The 15,281-nt window shown below is 44.5% G+C and overlaps 1 protein-coding gene and 1 long non-coding RNA gene across 2 annotated transcripts; both read left to right on the top strand.

Moving 5' to 3' along the window:
• Positions 1-213: 213 nt before the first annotated feature.
• Positions 214-1,644, top strand: LOC123443323 (ERI1 exoribonuclease 2-like). Its single transcript, XM_045119661.1, has one exon. It carries the CDS (start codon positions 415-417, stop codon positions 1,444-1,446), a length of 1,032 nt encoding a protein of 343 aa, XP_044975596.1. The 5' UTR covers positions 214-414; the 3' UTR covers positions 1,447-1,644.
• A 588-nt stretch (positions 1,645-2,232) lies between these two features.
• Positions 2,233-6,031, top strand: LOC123443324. The gene is made up of 2 exons (XR_006630625.1): positions 2,233-4,858; positions 5,054-6,031. It is a non-coding gene; the product is annotated as an uncharacterized LOC123443324 (long non-coding RNA).
• The last annotated feature ends 9,250 nt before the right edge of the window (positions 6,032-15,281 follow it).

Raw genomic sequence — 15,281 nt, 5'->3', positions numbered from 1 at the left:
ATGATGTAACGGTATGGACATGTGTCACGTGATGGAGGCGGTAGATGTCTAGCGTCGGATCAACCGGGTGAAGGAGATACTTTCCTATATTTCAAATGATTTATAATTAAGAACGGAGGGAGTAGATTACAAATAACGTCAAACACGGTAAAATAAAAATCTCCCAAAAAACGACGTAAAAAAAGCATAAAAAACGCGCCAACTGTTTTCCGGAAAGCATCGGATTAGATTAGAAATACGCCTGGATCGAACTGCGGCATCCAGTTGTGCCCTAGTTTCCGATCCCAAATTCCCCGATCTCTGCTGCCCTAGTTTTCGATCCCAAATTTCCCCGATCTTCGCCGCCCTAGTTCTCGATCGCAGCTTTCCCCGACCTCAACTCCCGATCTCGAGTTTGCGCGCAGTCCGGCGAACATGGCAGCGATCATGGCGGCGCGCGGGCAGGAGCTGGAGCAAGATTTCGATTTCTTCGTGGTGGTCGACTTCGAGGCGACGTGCCTCAAAGACGCGCGGATCTTCCCACAGGAAATCATTGAGTTCCCCGCTGTGCTCGTCGACGGCGCCACCGGTCGCATCGAGTCAGCGTTTCGCAGGTACGTTCGTCCTAAACATCACCCTGTGCTGACCCAGTTTTGCAGGGAACTCACCGGCATCCGGCAGGAGGACGTCGACGGCGGCGTGGATCTCGGCGAGGCGCTCTGGCTGCACGACGCGTGGCTGAAGGCGGCGACGGCGGGGGCAGGGAACAGGAGGAGCGGTCGCTTGGCCGTCGTGACCTGGGGAGACTGGGACTGCCGGACCATGCTGGAGTTCGAGTGCCGCTTCAAGGGCATCGAGAAGCCCTCCTACTTTGATCAGTGGATCAACCTGAGGGTCCCCTTCCAGGTGGCGCTCGGCGGCGGAGGGCGGGTGAACCTGCAGGAGGCGGTTCGGGCGGCGGGGCTGGACTGGGAGGGCCGCCTGCATTGCGGGTTGGACGATGCCCTCAACACGGCACGGCTGCTTGCTGAGATCATGCGGCGCGGGGTCAAGATGACCATCACTGGCTCACTGGTGCCGCTGCCGCTGTTCGAGCAGGAGCAGCAGCCTCGCACAAGCACCTGCGGTGGCTCACTTGCGCCGGCGCCGCCGCCGTTCGAGCAGAAGCAGCAGCCTCGCACAAGCACCTGCGGTGGCCCACTTGTGCTGGCGCCGCCGATTCAGCAGCAGCCGCCTTGCACAGGCCCTTGTGATGGCTCGTTTCCGCTGGTGCTGGCGCCTATCCAGCAGAAGCAGCAGCAGTGGCCGCAGCCTCACATAATCAGCCCCTGCGGTGGCTCCTCTGCGACGTGGTACTGCGGGGTGGCGACAAAAGGAGGCATGGAGCCAGGGGCGATGCAGTCTGGATGCACCAACTGGACGCCGGCCATGGGAGCCGTGCCCCCCTACTACCTGTGGAGCAACTGAACCATGAGACTGAGATTTAGAATTCAGTGTCGCTCGGCTGCTAGTGTTAATCGTCCCCATCAGAATCAGAGTGTAGCTCAGCGGCCTAGTCTAGGTGTAAATTTGGTCTTTGAAATCCAACTTCCAATGGGGCTATTCTTGATGTATTCGGTGTTTCAGCCGTCTGAAAATAAATTCGTTTCAGGCCGTTTTTTAGTCCGTCCGATTCGCACAAATCTTGCACCATGTTTGTCCTCAGTATCGCGTTAGGGTGTGGTTCTGTCGTGGACTATTTTCTGTCTTTTGGGGCTTTTGGGTTTGCGGGTCTACAGCCGGTATTGCTATTCGCTATCTGAGGAGGGGATTGACCCAGGCGGGGCGGAGGGAAGGCGGGGGTTCCTCGCCGGCCATTAGCAGCGGAGATGGCGCACGACTAGTCCCCCCAGGGAAGGAGGCGTGTGCTCCACAGGGACGGCTGCAGGTAGGAGATCTGTTGGCCTGGAGAGGAGCTCGATGGAGCTGCCCCGTAGTGGTCTCCACCAGCAAGCTCCAGTCGGTGGTAGTCACCGCCGCTGATCCAGCAGCAGCCGCCTCGCACAGGCCCGTTGGCGTTGGCGCCACCGCTGATCCAGCAGCATCAGCTGCTGCCGCAGCCTCACATAAGCAACCGTGGTGGCTACTCTCCGGCCTGCTTGTGCTACAGCGGACCGGCGATCAGAGGAGGCGTGATGCATGCGAAGTGCTTCGCAGGATGCACCAACTGGGTGCCGGCCATGGGAGCCCGGTTCACATGGAGCAACTGAACCAACTTCGCCTGGAGCAACTGAACCAAGGATCCATGACATGAGACTTAGATTTAGAATCCAATGTAGCTCAGCTGTTAGTGTCAATCGTGCTAGCCATCAGAATCAGAGGGTAGCTCGGCTGATTCTAGCCTAGTCTAGTTTTGAATTTGGTCTCTAAAGTCAAAAGTGGGCAATGTGGCTATACGTGTCTGAATTATTATATTATCAATAGAAATTTCATTTTAATTATGTTCCTTCTCAGTGAATTTGTCTTCGTTTCATCTGAAAATGCACCGAGCACGACCGGGAAGCTACCATGCTTGCAACCATGATGTTGCCGGCCGCCACCCGCTCGGTTCAGAGGCTTGCTCGACAACCGATGTCCAGATGAGGGATGGTTATTGTTAGAGAATTCAGATCATATATGCCACCTTATATATGTCAGTGTTGCAAAATTGCCATCTCGCCGCATATCACCATCATATAGACAACCTTATATCAAGAATGAAAGAAAAAAACTCAAATCATTTCTTCGAAAACAAATGCCTCATTGTATTTGATACTGAAACCCCATGTTAAATATCATCAATAGAAGATTTGTTTTAGTTGCATTCCTTGTCCGCAAATTTCTTCAGTATCCACTGATTTCTAATCAAAATTTATTACTTGCTGACGGAAGATAAATGGATTTGTTCAACAAAAAGGAAAGATGAATGAGCAGTGTTAGAGAATTCAGATCATATGCCACCTTGGATATATCAAGATAAAAAAAAAGCAGTGAGTCGTAGATTCCTGAGACAAAACCAAAATCAGATCATTTCCTTGTCAAACTTTTACATAAACGGAATGAAAATTTGTGGATCAGCAGCTGGCACAACCCATACGTCAGAGTGTAGCTCAAAGACAAGCACAAGGAAGGACTAACCATGGTTTGGGTGGGTCAGTTACATGGTGCTCAAAGATTAGCAAAATCTACCCAGTCCTTGGTTTCTACCTTATGTGCACCTTGAAGTGCACCTTCAGGCCAATAAGACCAAGGCTGCTGTTAACATCACACCAGCTGATGTAAATATGCATAGGCATTTCACTTTGTTGTGTTTATGTGTTTCTTGATCATGTTCAAGATCTCCATAACCTGTGAAAGCAAGACTACAATTAGCAACCGACAGAACGGTCAAAATCATAATTTGTAAGAGTGCAAGAAAATTATGCTGTCCCGATGGATGCCAGCAATTCCTAGGACACTAGCCTGATATGGAGCAACATGCAAAAGGCAAATTCATTAATAAAGAGGAAAATCTGATTAGAATTTCTGTTAACATCCATGTTATATGAATTTGTGCTTTTAGCAAATCGTTTTGGTCGACATCAAACATAGATGAACTATAGATTATCGAGACTTACTCCAGTATAGTGTTGCAAAACTGGAGAATAGTTGTCGAGCCCAATATAGTTTTTGCAAGAAGATCCGTTAAGGCCTCCTACTTGTTGCATTTGGCATGCAAAGGAATATACCTGGAACAGAAGCAATAAAGTGTTACTAGTCATTATGATCTGAAATTATATTTACCTCTAGCCCAGTCTTTTGAAGATTAGAGCCTCTTGTCTCAGATATCTCCTTGCATCGCAATGTCTTTCTTTTTAAAGGATTGTCTTCTTTCGTGAGGTGTTTACATTGATCTTTCATTCAGTAAACAAAACCCGTCAAAGAAAATGACACCTCCTTATTCACAGAAATACAACATAGAACAGTCATAAGTACTATGAACTATAAAGGTAATCATATGGCAAGATTGGTTAAGATAAAATTAACTATAATCAAGTAATCTAGTTTTCACAAAAATAAACAGGTACCCCAGTACTTAATGCAATGCAAATACAAGCACCTTGATTCACTATGCTGAATTTTGTTTGCAATGATAGTCTGTTGATCTATAACAAGATTTTTAAACTCTCTCATAGATTCAATAAGACTTGTTATGCGTTCTTTGAACTCTTTTTTTCTTTATAAATGGTTGACATGAATATTTTCTCCTTTTCTTTGATGAGGTTACCTAAATATTGATTATGTTTCTCGACCTCCTTTAGAGAGTCTGTAGCATTTCTAAATCTTTCAAGTAACTTACTCAAATTTATCTCACTTTGACATACATGCTGGAGACCTTACTCCAGCCTGCCGACAATCACATAATTTTTTTCCCCAGATATACAGTTAACTTTGTCTGTAAGTAAATCAAGTTGATGCAATAGTAAATCCATATGACCCTTCATTGCTCCGAATTCGATCTGACACGCCTCTTTTCCCCTCACTTCCTTTACTTAAATGCCTTGCTTCATATTATGCTCCATCTCATTACCATGTAACTGTATTTCTATTTCATTAACGATCTCTCTTAGTACAATCATCTCTATCACTTCTCTAATGATGGTTGCCATCCTGGTGTCCTCAATGTAGACTCTAACACGCCAATTTTCTTTGTAGGATCTGGCTCTATGGTATAGATGCAATAATGTGTGATGCCTGGGTGGGAAAAGCACACACTTCTACTTAACTATTAGTGGAAGCACCTTGTATTTGCTGGATTTGAGAATCTAAAACATTGCTCTTGTCTTGTCGGCCAACAAATGTTTATGCCTTGATGCCAGAAGTATTTCTTCCCATCCAATCTTGTTCTTTGTTGTTCCGTAAATGCCATGGGTTGGATCCTTCTTTTTAGGAGTTTTCGCTAGAGTGAAAATATCTCTTCAGCCTTTTCTTGCACAACAGTATCATGCTGCCTTTTCATATGATTCATCTCTATATTAATATGGGCTGTTAAAGCATCCTTATCCATTGGTTTCAGGTACGATGGATCACCAAAAACCTTGTCAGGAGAGACTTTAAGACAGTCATCCTTTGCAGGACCATTTCTGGAGGAATGTTCCTTGTCTATGTTTTACTCACATCTTCTGTGCCATCAAAGTTATGCTGGGATCTCGAAAGCCCCACTCAGAATTCAAGAGTGGGAAATGACACCAAGCTGTTGGTGAATACTATAAACTTCATCATATTTTCTATCCCAACCCTCAGGCAAACTTAAGCTACCATTTCCAAGCTGCAGTAGCCTTTGGTTCATCGGCATTATCTCTTCATCCTTGGAAGCAAGCTGCTGAACTATTTCTTGTTCTACATCTTTTACAAACCCTTTGAAGATAGATGACGTCACAAATGTTGAGATATCAACCATGGTATTTATATCACCCCACAAGGAGTCCATCTCATCCACGAAGATTAACTCATTTTCCTTCCGAAGAAGTTCTATCCTGAATACTGGCATTTCCGTTGGTGTCACTGAGTGGCAAACCCAAGCTCTGTTCCAGCCTGCATAGCGGCACTTCCGTTGGTGCCACTGAGTCGAACATCCAAGCAGAATGGGAAGATACAAAATAAGGACATCAAAGCAACTGACTACAGCTGTAATTAGAACAAAATTCATCTGACAACTGCATGGAACATGTTATACCGAACTTCTAACACTCTACATGCTACATTGCTACTACATCTCACTTCATGTGGAGCAACTGAACATAAGGACAGAAGCATCAGTACAGTCCAAATACTCTACATGCTACACCTGACTTCATGTGGAGCAACTGAACGAACGAGCTATGACATGAGACTGAGATTCAGAATCCACTGTAGCTCAACTGTTAGTGTTGATCGTGTTAGTGATCAGACTCCGGTGTATCTCAGCCGATTCTACTCTACTCCAATGGGGATACTCATCATGTAACTGCTGACGGGATTAGTATTATTAATACTGAAAGATTTGTTTTAGTTATGTTTCTTCTCTGCGAATTTCTTCAGTATGGATCGACTTCTGTCTAATTAAATTGAGTAATTGATGAATAAAGAAAGATAAATGGAGAGTAAAAAGTGCCAAACCACCACAATTGTGATGTCATTAGCTTTTTGATGGCATCACTTTTCAAAACATTAACAGAAAACACCAAACGCGACACTAAACTTTGACACGTAGCGCTGAACCAGCTGTCAATGTGCCCGAATGATGATTATGAGTGGTTGAGTTTACCGGTGAGGTTGAATGGGCAAATATATCCTCGTGGCATGTTTATGAGAGGAGCAAATTCAATAAAATACGCTCGCTGCATATCACCACTGCATATAGGTCATCTTATTATCAAGACTAAGAATGAAAGATCAATCGTAAATTTCTGAGAGAAGCAATTTAGAAAAAATCCTTGTTGAACTTAAATGCCTCATCGTATTGATAATACCACACAGGTTGTCATATTCCTCCATAACGCGAGACATCTTCAGCAACAAAATGATCACCTGAAAACTCAGCACATGCACTCCACAACCGTTGTTGCTGGTCCAGCAACACGCCCACGCCGGTTGTGGTGGCGACACGACGATGAGCCCGGCAAAGGCACCACACCCCTTGGCTTTCACGCCGTGGTCCACTTCCGTTTTTGACTCTGCCCATGTGTAATGCTCCGGCATTAGCAGGTAATGGTTGGCGTTATGGCGTTATGAAAGAAGTTGTGTGTGGCTGACCAATTTCCTCAGCCTCAGTCATCAGTCGATTTAATATCCTAACAAAAGATAATGTGATTTTTTTAGCAAGGATGCACTAAATTCAGCATTTATTCCTTCAATATCGAAAGTGCCCTTCTACATCCGAGCTCGAATGAGCTCGGGATGAGCAGTAACTCAAAAAACATTTAAAAAATGTTCAAAAAATTCTGATTTTTTAGGCAAACTTTGACATATGTTTTAAGAGCTTACACAATTTCAACATGAATCACAATTGTGGAAGTCGTAGCAAAAAAACAACAACAAAATTAGCACTCAAAATGCTTTCGAAAGTAGCAGTTCCAGAGTATCATTTTTTTACCATGACTCCCATAAACGTGGTTTCATGATAAAACTTTGCAAGCTCTTAACATTTGTCAAAGCTTGCCCAACTTTTTTTAGAATTCTATGAAGATTTTTAAAATATTTTTTTAACAAAAACTTCACATCCCTTAAATGCCCACTTGTCAAGCTACTAGGACGATCTGTTTATGTAGCTTTTAATCTACCTCCAACCACGAGTAGTAACAATATGTTTGAAAATAGATTACTCGGGATGCATCACAAGTTGAGGTCTCATATCCGTGGGGAAATTACAGTTTACTTTGGGCCATTTGAATCAGTTTAGTGATTGTATTTTTAACAAAACAAAAGTTCTAATAAATTTGCAGGTCATATTCAAGGCCATCACGTGGATTCACGCATGAAGTAGGATCGGGCATCCATAGTTTTTGGGTCCAACCGTTAGGAGATGCGCTCTCAAGATTTGTTCATCCGGTTTGGTTGGTGGTCTACTACTAGGATTTGTGATGCATGAGGCTCATTTCTTTATGATTTTTTAAAATTTGCCTTTGGGACAACCATGTGTGATAATTTTTTGGTTGAAATTTATTATGGTCGAACTATGAACTTTTAAAAAATAAATAAAAGTTTGTGTGCATCACTTGATGCAAAGACAAAGGTATATTTTCTTTTAAAAAAGTCAATTTGCTATCCAGATGAGCACCCATGTGATGAGGCGATGTTGAATATGAACCATTCAACTTGTGTTAGATGGCTCTAATTTAACCCACTTTTGACAGTCATTTGAGGCTCATATGGTGCTACCCATGTTGCCAAATGAAGGCCCACTTATGTGCTAATGCCCTCGGGGAATTTTAGTATTTCCACCATGAGGATTGGGGTTGTTAGGCCATATAAAAGGCAGCAACCTACTGATGCACGGGATTGGGATTTCTTCCCCTTTTGGGGTCTTCTTCCCCACTTGAATGGCTTGTTCTTCACCATGAGAGATCTATGGCTAGGGAGAGATTGTTGTTTAAAATATGCCCTAGAGGCAATGATAAATAGTTATTATTATATTTCCTGTTTAAAGATAATCGTTTATTATACATGCTATAATTATATTGAATGAAAACATAGATACAGTGTGGATACATAGACACAACAATGTCCCTAGCAAGCCTCTAGTTAGCTAGCCAGTTGATCAAGGATAGTCAAGGTTTTATGACTATGTGCAAAGTGTTGTTGCTTGATAACTGGGTCACATCATTAGGAGAATCATGTGATGGACTAGACCCAAACTATGAACGTAGCATATTGATCGTGTCGTTTTATTGCTATAGTTTTGTGCGTGTCAAGTATTTGTCCATATGACCATGAGATCATATAACTCACTCGCACTGGAGGAGTACCTTGTGTGCATCAAACGTCACAACGTAACTGGGTGGCTATAAAGGTGCTCTACAGCTATCTCCGAAGGTGTCCGTTGAGTTAGTATGGATCAAGACTGGGATTTGTCACTCCGTGTGACGGAGAGGTATCTCGGGGCCCACTCGGTAATACAACATCACACACAAGCCTTGCAAGCAATGTGACTAAGTGCAAGTCACGGGATCTTGTATTACAGAACGAGTAAAGAGACTTGCCGGTAATGAGATTGAAATAGGTATGCGGATACCGACGATCGGATCTCGGGCAAGTAACATACCGAAGGACAAAGGGAATGACATACGGGATTATATGAATCCTTGACACTGAGGTTCAACCGATAAGATCTTCGGAGAATATGTAGGATCCAATATGGGCATCCAGGTCCCGCTATTGGATATTGACCGAGGAGTACCTCGGGGCATGTCTACATAGTTCTCGAACCCGCAGGGTCTGCACACTTAAGGTTCGATGATGTTTTAGTATAGTTGAGTTATATGTGTGGTTACCGAATGTTGTTCGGAGTCCCGGATGAGATCAAGGACGTCACGAGGGTTTCCGGAATGGTCCGTAGATGACGATTGATATATAGGATGACTTCATTTGGTTACCGGAAAGTTTTCGGGCATTGCCGGGAATGTACCGGGAGTGATGAAGGGGTTCCGGAAGTTCACTGGGAGGGGGGCAACCCTCCCGGGGGAAGCCCAAAGGACATATGGGTGGCGCACCAGCCCTTAGTGGGCTGGTGGGACAACCCAAGAGGGCCTATGCGCCAGAGAAAGAAAACCAAAGAAAAAAAAGGAAAGGTGGGAAGGAAGAGAAGGACTCCACTTTCCAATCCTAGTTGGACTAGGATTGGAGTAGGACTCCTCCTCCTTCATAGCCGGCGCACCCTTGAGGGCTTGTCCCTCAAGGCAAGCCTCCTCCCCATCCCTTCTATATATAGTGGTGATTTAGAGCTGATTTGAGACAACTTTTGCCACGTGCAACTCATAACTAGACACCATAGTTTTACCTCTAGATCGTATTTTCGCGGAGCTCAGGAGGAGCCCTGCAGGAGTAGATCCTTCACCACCACCGGAGCACCGTCACGCTGCCGGAGAACTCATCTACTTCTCCGTATTGCTTGCTGGATCAAGAAGGCCGAGATCATCGTCGAGATGTACGTGTGCTGAACGCGGAGGTGCCGTCCGTTCGGCACTAGATCGGAGCGTATCGTGGGACGGATCGCGGGGCGGATCGAGGGACGTGAGGATGTTCCACTACATCAACCGCGTTTCTTAACGCTTCCTGCTGTGCGATCTACAAGGGTACGTAGATCTAAATCTCCTCTCATAGATGGACATCACCATGATAGGTCTTCGTGCGCGTAGGAATTTTCTTTTTCCCATGCGACGTTCCCAACAGTGGCATCATGAGCTAGGTTCATGCGTAGATGTAATCTCGAGTAGAACACAAAAGGTTTTGTGGACGGTGATGTTCGATTTGCTGCCCTCCTTAGTCTTTTCTTGATTCGGCGGTATTGTTGGATTGAAGCGGCCCGGACCGACATTATTCATACGTTTACGAAAGACTGGTTTCATCGCTTGACATGCAACCTCGTTGCATAAAGATGACTGGAGGGTGTCGGTTTCTTAAAGTTTAGTTGAATTGGTTTTGACCGGGGCGGTCCTTGGAGAGGTTAAATAACAAATTGCACATCTCCGTTGTGGTTTTTGCGTAAGTAAGATGCGATCTACTAGATACCCATAGCATCCACGTAAAACATGCAACAACAATTAGAGGACGCCTAACTTGTTTTTGCAGGGTATGCTTGTGATATGATATGGCCAATGACGTTATGTGATATATTGGATGTATGAGATGATCATGTTGTAATAGTTAATATCGACTTGCACGTCGATGGTACGACAACCGGCAGGAGCCATATGGTTGTCTTTAAACTAACGTTTGTGTTTGCAGATGCGTTTACTATATTGCTAGGACATAGCTTTAGTAGTAATAGCATAAGTAGCACGACAACCCCGATGCGACACGTTGATGGAGATCATGGTGTGGAGCCGGTGACAAGAAGATCGTGTCGGTGCTTTGGTGATGGAGATCAAGAAGCACATGATGATGGCCATATCATGTCACTTATGAATTGCATGTGATGTTAATCCTTTTATGCACCTTATTTTGCTTAGAACGACGGTAGCATTATGAGGTGATCTCTCACTAAAATTTCAAGACGAAATTGTGTTCTCCCCGACTGTGCACCGTTGCTACAGTTCGTCGTTTCGAGACACCACGTGATGATCGGGTGTGATAGACTCAACGTTCACATACAACGGGTGCAAAATAGTTGCGCACGCGGAACACTCAGGTTAAGCTTGACGAGCCTAGCATGTGCAGACATGGCCTTGGAACACATGAGACCGAAAGGTTGATCATGAATCGTATAGTTGATATGATTAGCATAGAGATGCTTACCACTGAAACTATCCTCAACTCACGTGATGATCGGACTTGAGCTAGTGAAATTGGATAATGTACCACTCAAATGACTAGAAAGATGCACTTTTTGAGTGGGAGTTTAGCAAGTAATTTGATTAGTTAAACTCTAATTATCTTGAACATAGTCTAAGTCCACTTTGAAAATATTTGTGTTGTAGATCAATGGCTCACACGACAGTCACCCTGAATTTTAATACGTTCCTAGAGAAAGCTAAGTTGAAAGATGATGGAAGCAACTTTGTAGAGTGGACTCGTAATCTTAAGTTGCTCCTGCAAGCTGGGAAGAAGTATTATGTCCTTAATGCTGCGCTAGGAGATGAACCACCCGCCGCGGCTGACCAAGATGCTAAGAACGCTTGGTTAGCATGCAAGGAGGACTACTCAGTAGTTCAATGTGCAGTCTTGTATGACTTAGAGCCGGGACATCAACGTCGCTTTGAGCGTCATGGAGCATATGAGATGTTCCAAGAGTTGAAGTTTATCTTTCAGAAGAACGCCCAGATCGAGCGATATGAGACCTCTGATAAATTCTATGCTTGCAAGATGGAGGAGAATTCGTCTGTCAGTGAACATGTGCTCAAAATGTCTGGGTACTCAAACCGTTTAGCTGAGCTGGGGATTGAACTCCCGCAAGAGGCTATCACTGACATAATTCTTCAATCACTGCCACCGAGCTATAAAAGCTTTGTGTTGAACTATAACATGCAAGGGATGAACAAGTCACCCGGAGAGTTATTCGCGATGGTGAAAGTCGCAGAGTCAGAACTCCGTAAAGAGCATCAAGTGTTGATGGTGAATAAGACCACTAGTTTCAAGAGAAACAACAAAGGAAAGACGGGTAATTCAAAGAAGAGCGACAAGCCTGTTGCCAATCCGACGAAGAAACCTAAAGCTGGACCTAAGCCTGAAACAAAGTGTTATTATTGCAAGGGTATGGGTCACTGGAAGCGCAACTGCCCCAAGTATCTGGCTGATAAGAAGGCGGCCAAGGAATAATCAGGTATGTTCGATATACATGTTATTGATGTGTACTTAACCAGCTCTCGTAGTAGTGCTTGGGTATTGGATACCTGTTCTGTTGCTCATATTTACAACTCGAAACAAGAACTGCGGAATAAGCGAAGGCTGGCGAAGGATGAAGTGACGATGCGCGTGGGAAATGGTTCCAAGGTTGATGCAATCACCCTCGGCACAGTTTCACTTCAGTTACCATCATGATTAGTTATGAACTTAAATAAATGTTATTTAGTGTCTGCGTTAAGCATGAACATTATATCTGGATCTTGTTTATTGCGAGACGGTTACTCGTTTAAGTCAGAGAATAATGGTTGTTCTATTTCTATGAGTAATATCTTTTATGGTCATGCACCCAATGTGAGAGGATTCTTCATACTGAATCTTGATAGCGATAATACACATATACATAACATTGAGACCAAAAGAGTTAGAGTTAACAATGATAGCGCCATGTTTTTAAGGCACTGCCGCTTAGGTCATATTGGTGTAAAGCGCATGAAGAAACTCCATACCGATGGACTTTAGGAGTCACTTGACTTTGATTCACTTGACACGTGCGAACCATGCCTCATGGGCAAGATGACTAAGACTCCGTTGTCCGGAACATTGGAGCGTGCAAGTGACTTGTTGGAAATCATACATACCGATGTGTGCGGGTCGATGAGTGTGGAGGCGCGCGGCGAATCTCGTTATTTTCTCACCTTCGCTAACGATTTGAGTAGATATGGTTATGTCTACTTAATGAAGCACAAGTCTGAAACATTTGAGAAGTTCAAGCAATTTTAGAGTGAAGTTGAAAATCATCGTAACAAGAAGATCAAGTTCCTACGGTCTGATCGTGGGGGTGAATATCTGAGTTTCGAGTTTGGTGCTCACTTAAGACAATGTGGAATTGTTTCACAGTTGACACCGCCTGGAACACCACAGCGTAATGGTGTGTCTGAACGTCGTAATCGTACTTTGTTAGAGATGGTGCGATCTATGATGTCTCTTACCGATTTGCCGTTATCATTTTGGGGTTATGCATTAGAGGCAGCTGCATTCACTTTAAATAGGGCACCATCAAAATCCGTTGAGACGACACCATATGAACTGTGGTATGGCAAAAGACCAAAGTTGTCGTTTCTTAAAGTTTGGGGATGTGATCCTTATGTCAAAAAGCTTCAGCCTGAAAAGCTGGAACCCAAAGCCGAAAAGTGCGTTTTCATAGGTTACCCAAAAGAGACAGTTGGGTATACCTTCTATCTCAAATGTGAGGGCAAAGTGTTTGTTGCTAAAAACGGAGCTTTTCTTGAGAAGGAGTTTCTCTCGAAAGATTTGAGTGGGAGGAAGATAGAACTTGATGAGGTTGTCGAACCTCTAATTCCTCTAGATGGTGGCGTAGAGCAAGGGGAAACCCCTATTGCTGCGGCACCGGTTGAGGAGCAAGTTGATGAGGATGATCATGAAACTTCAGATCAAGTTACTATCGGACCTCGTAGGTCGACAAGATCACATACTGCTCTTGAGTGGTACGGTAATCCTGTCTTAACGATTATGTTGTTGGACAACAATGAACCTGCGAATTATGAAGAAGCAATGGTGGGCCCCGATTCCAATAAATGCCTGGAGGCCATGAAGTCCGAGATAGGATCGATGTACGAGAACAAAGTGTGGACTTTGGAAGTACTACCTGAAGGCTGCAAGGCTATTCAGAACAAATGGATCTATAAGAAGAAGGCAGACGCAGACGGTAATGTGACTATTTATAAAGCTCGACTTGTGGCAAAGGGTTTTTTCACAAGTTCAAGGAGTTGACTAAGATGAGACTTTCTCACCGGTAGCGATGCTTAAATCCGTTCGAATCATGTTAGCAATAACTGTTGGAATTATGCCCTAGAGGCAATAATAAATATAGTAATTATTATAATTCCTGTATCAAGATAATCGTTTATTATCCATGCTATAATTGTATTGAATGAAGACTCATTTACATGTGTGGATACATAGACAAAACACCGTCCCTAGCAAGCCTCTAGTTGGCTAGCCAGTTGATCAAAGATAGTCAGTGTCTTCTGATTATGAACAAAGTGTTGTTGCTTGATAACTGGATCACGTCATTAGGAGAATCACGTGATGGACTAGACCCAAACTAATAGACGTAGCATGTTGATCGTGTCATTTTGTTGCTACTGTTTTCTGCGTGTCAAGTATTTATTCCTATGACCATGAGATCATATAACTCACTGACACCGGAGGAATGCTTTGTGTGTATCAAACATCGCAACGTAACTGGGTGACTATAAAGATGCTCTACAGGTATCTCCGAAGGTGTTAGTTGAGTTAGTATGGATCAAGACTGGGATTTGTCACTCCGTGTGACGGAGAGGTATCTCGGGGCCCACTCGGTAATACAACATCACACACAAGCCTTGCAAGCAATGTGACTTAGTGTAAGTTGCGGGATCTTGTATTACGGAACGAGTAAAGAGACTTGCCGGTAAACGAGATTGAAATAGGTATGCAGATACTGACGATCGAATCTCGGGCAAGTAACATACCGAAGGACAAAGGGAATGACATACGGGATTATATGAATCCTTGGCACTGAGGTTCAAACGATAAGATCTTCGTAGAATATGTAGGATCCAATATGGGCATCCAGGTCCCGCTATTGGATATTGACCGAGGAGTCTCTCGGGTCATGTCTACATAGTTCTCGAACCCGCAGGGTCTGCACACTTAAGGTTCGACGTTGTTTTATGCGTATTTGAGTTATATGGTTGGTTACCGAATGTTGTTCGGAGTCCCGGATGAGATCACGGACGTCACGAGGGTTTCCGGAATTGTCCGGAAATGAAGATTGATATATAGGATGACCTCATTTGATTACCGGAAGGTTTTCGGAGTTACCGGGAATGTACCGGGAATGATGAATGGGTTCCGGGAGTTCACCGGGGGGAGCAATCCACCCCGGGGAAGACCATAGGCCTTGAGGGTGGCACACCAGCCCTTAGTGGGCTGGTGGGACAGCCCAAAAGGGCCCTATGCGCCTAGGAAAGAAAATCAAAGAGAAAAAAAAAGAGGAGGTGGGAAGGAAAGGAAGGACTCCCACCCACCAAACCAAGTCCAACTCGGTTTGGGGGGGGGGGGCTTCCCCCTTGGACTCGGCCGACCCCCTTGGGGCTCCTTGAGCCCCAAGGCAAGGTCCCCTCCCTCCCACCTATATATACGGAGGTTTTAGGGCTGATTTGAGACGACTTTTCCACGGCAGCCCGACCACATACCTC

Source organism: Hordeum vulgare, chromosome 3H (assembly GCF_904849725.1).
Source record: "Hordeum vulgare subsp. vulgare chromosome 3H, MorexV3_pseudomolecules_assembly, whole genome shotgun sequence".
Taxonomy (NCBI): Eukaryota; Viridiplantae; Streptophyta; class Magnoliopsida; order Poales; family Poaceae; genus Hordeum; species Hordeum vulgare.
This window is presented reverse-complemented; position numbering and strand designations above follow the sequence as displayed.

Coding starts and splice junctions, on each gene's coding strand:
- LOC123443323 (XM_045119661.1), top strand. CDS start 415: ATGGCAGCGATCATGGCGGCGCGCGGGCAGGAGCTGGAGCAAGATTTC.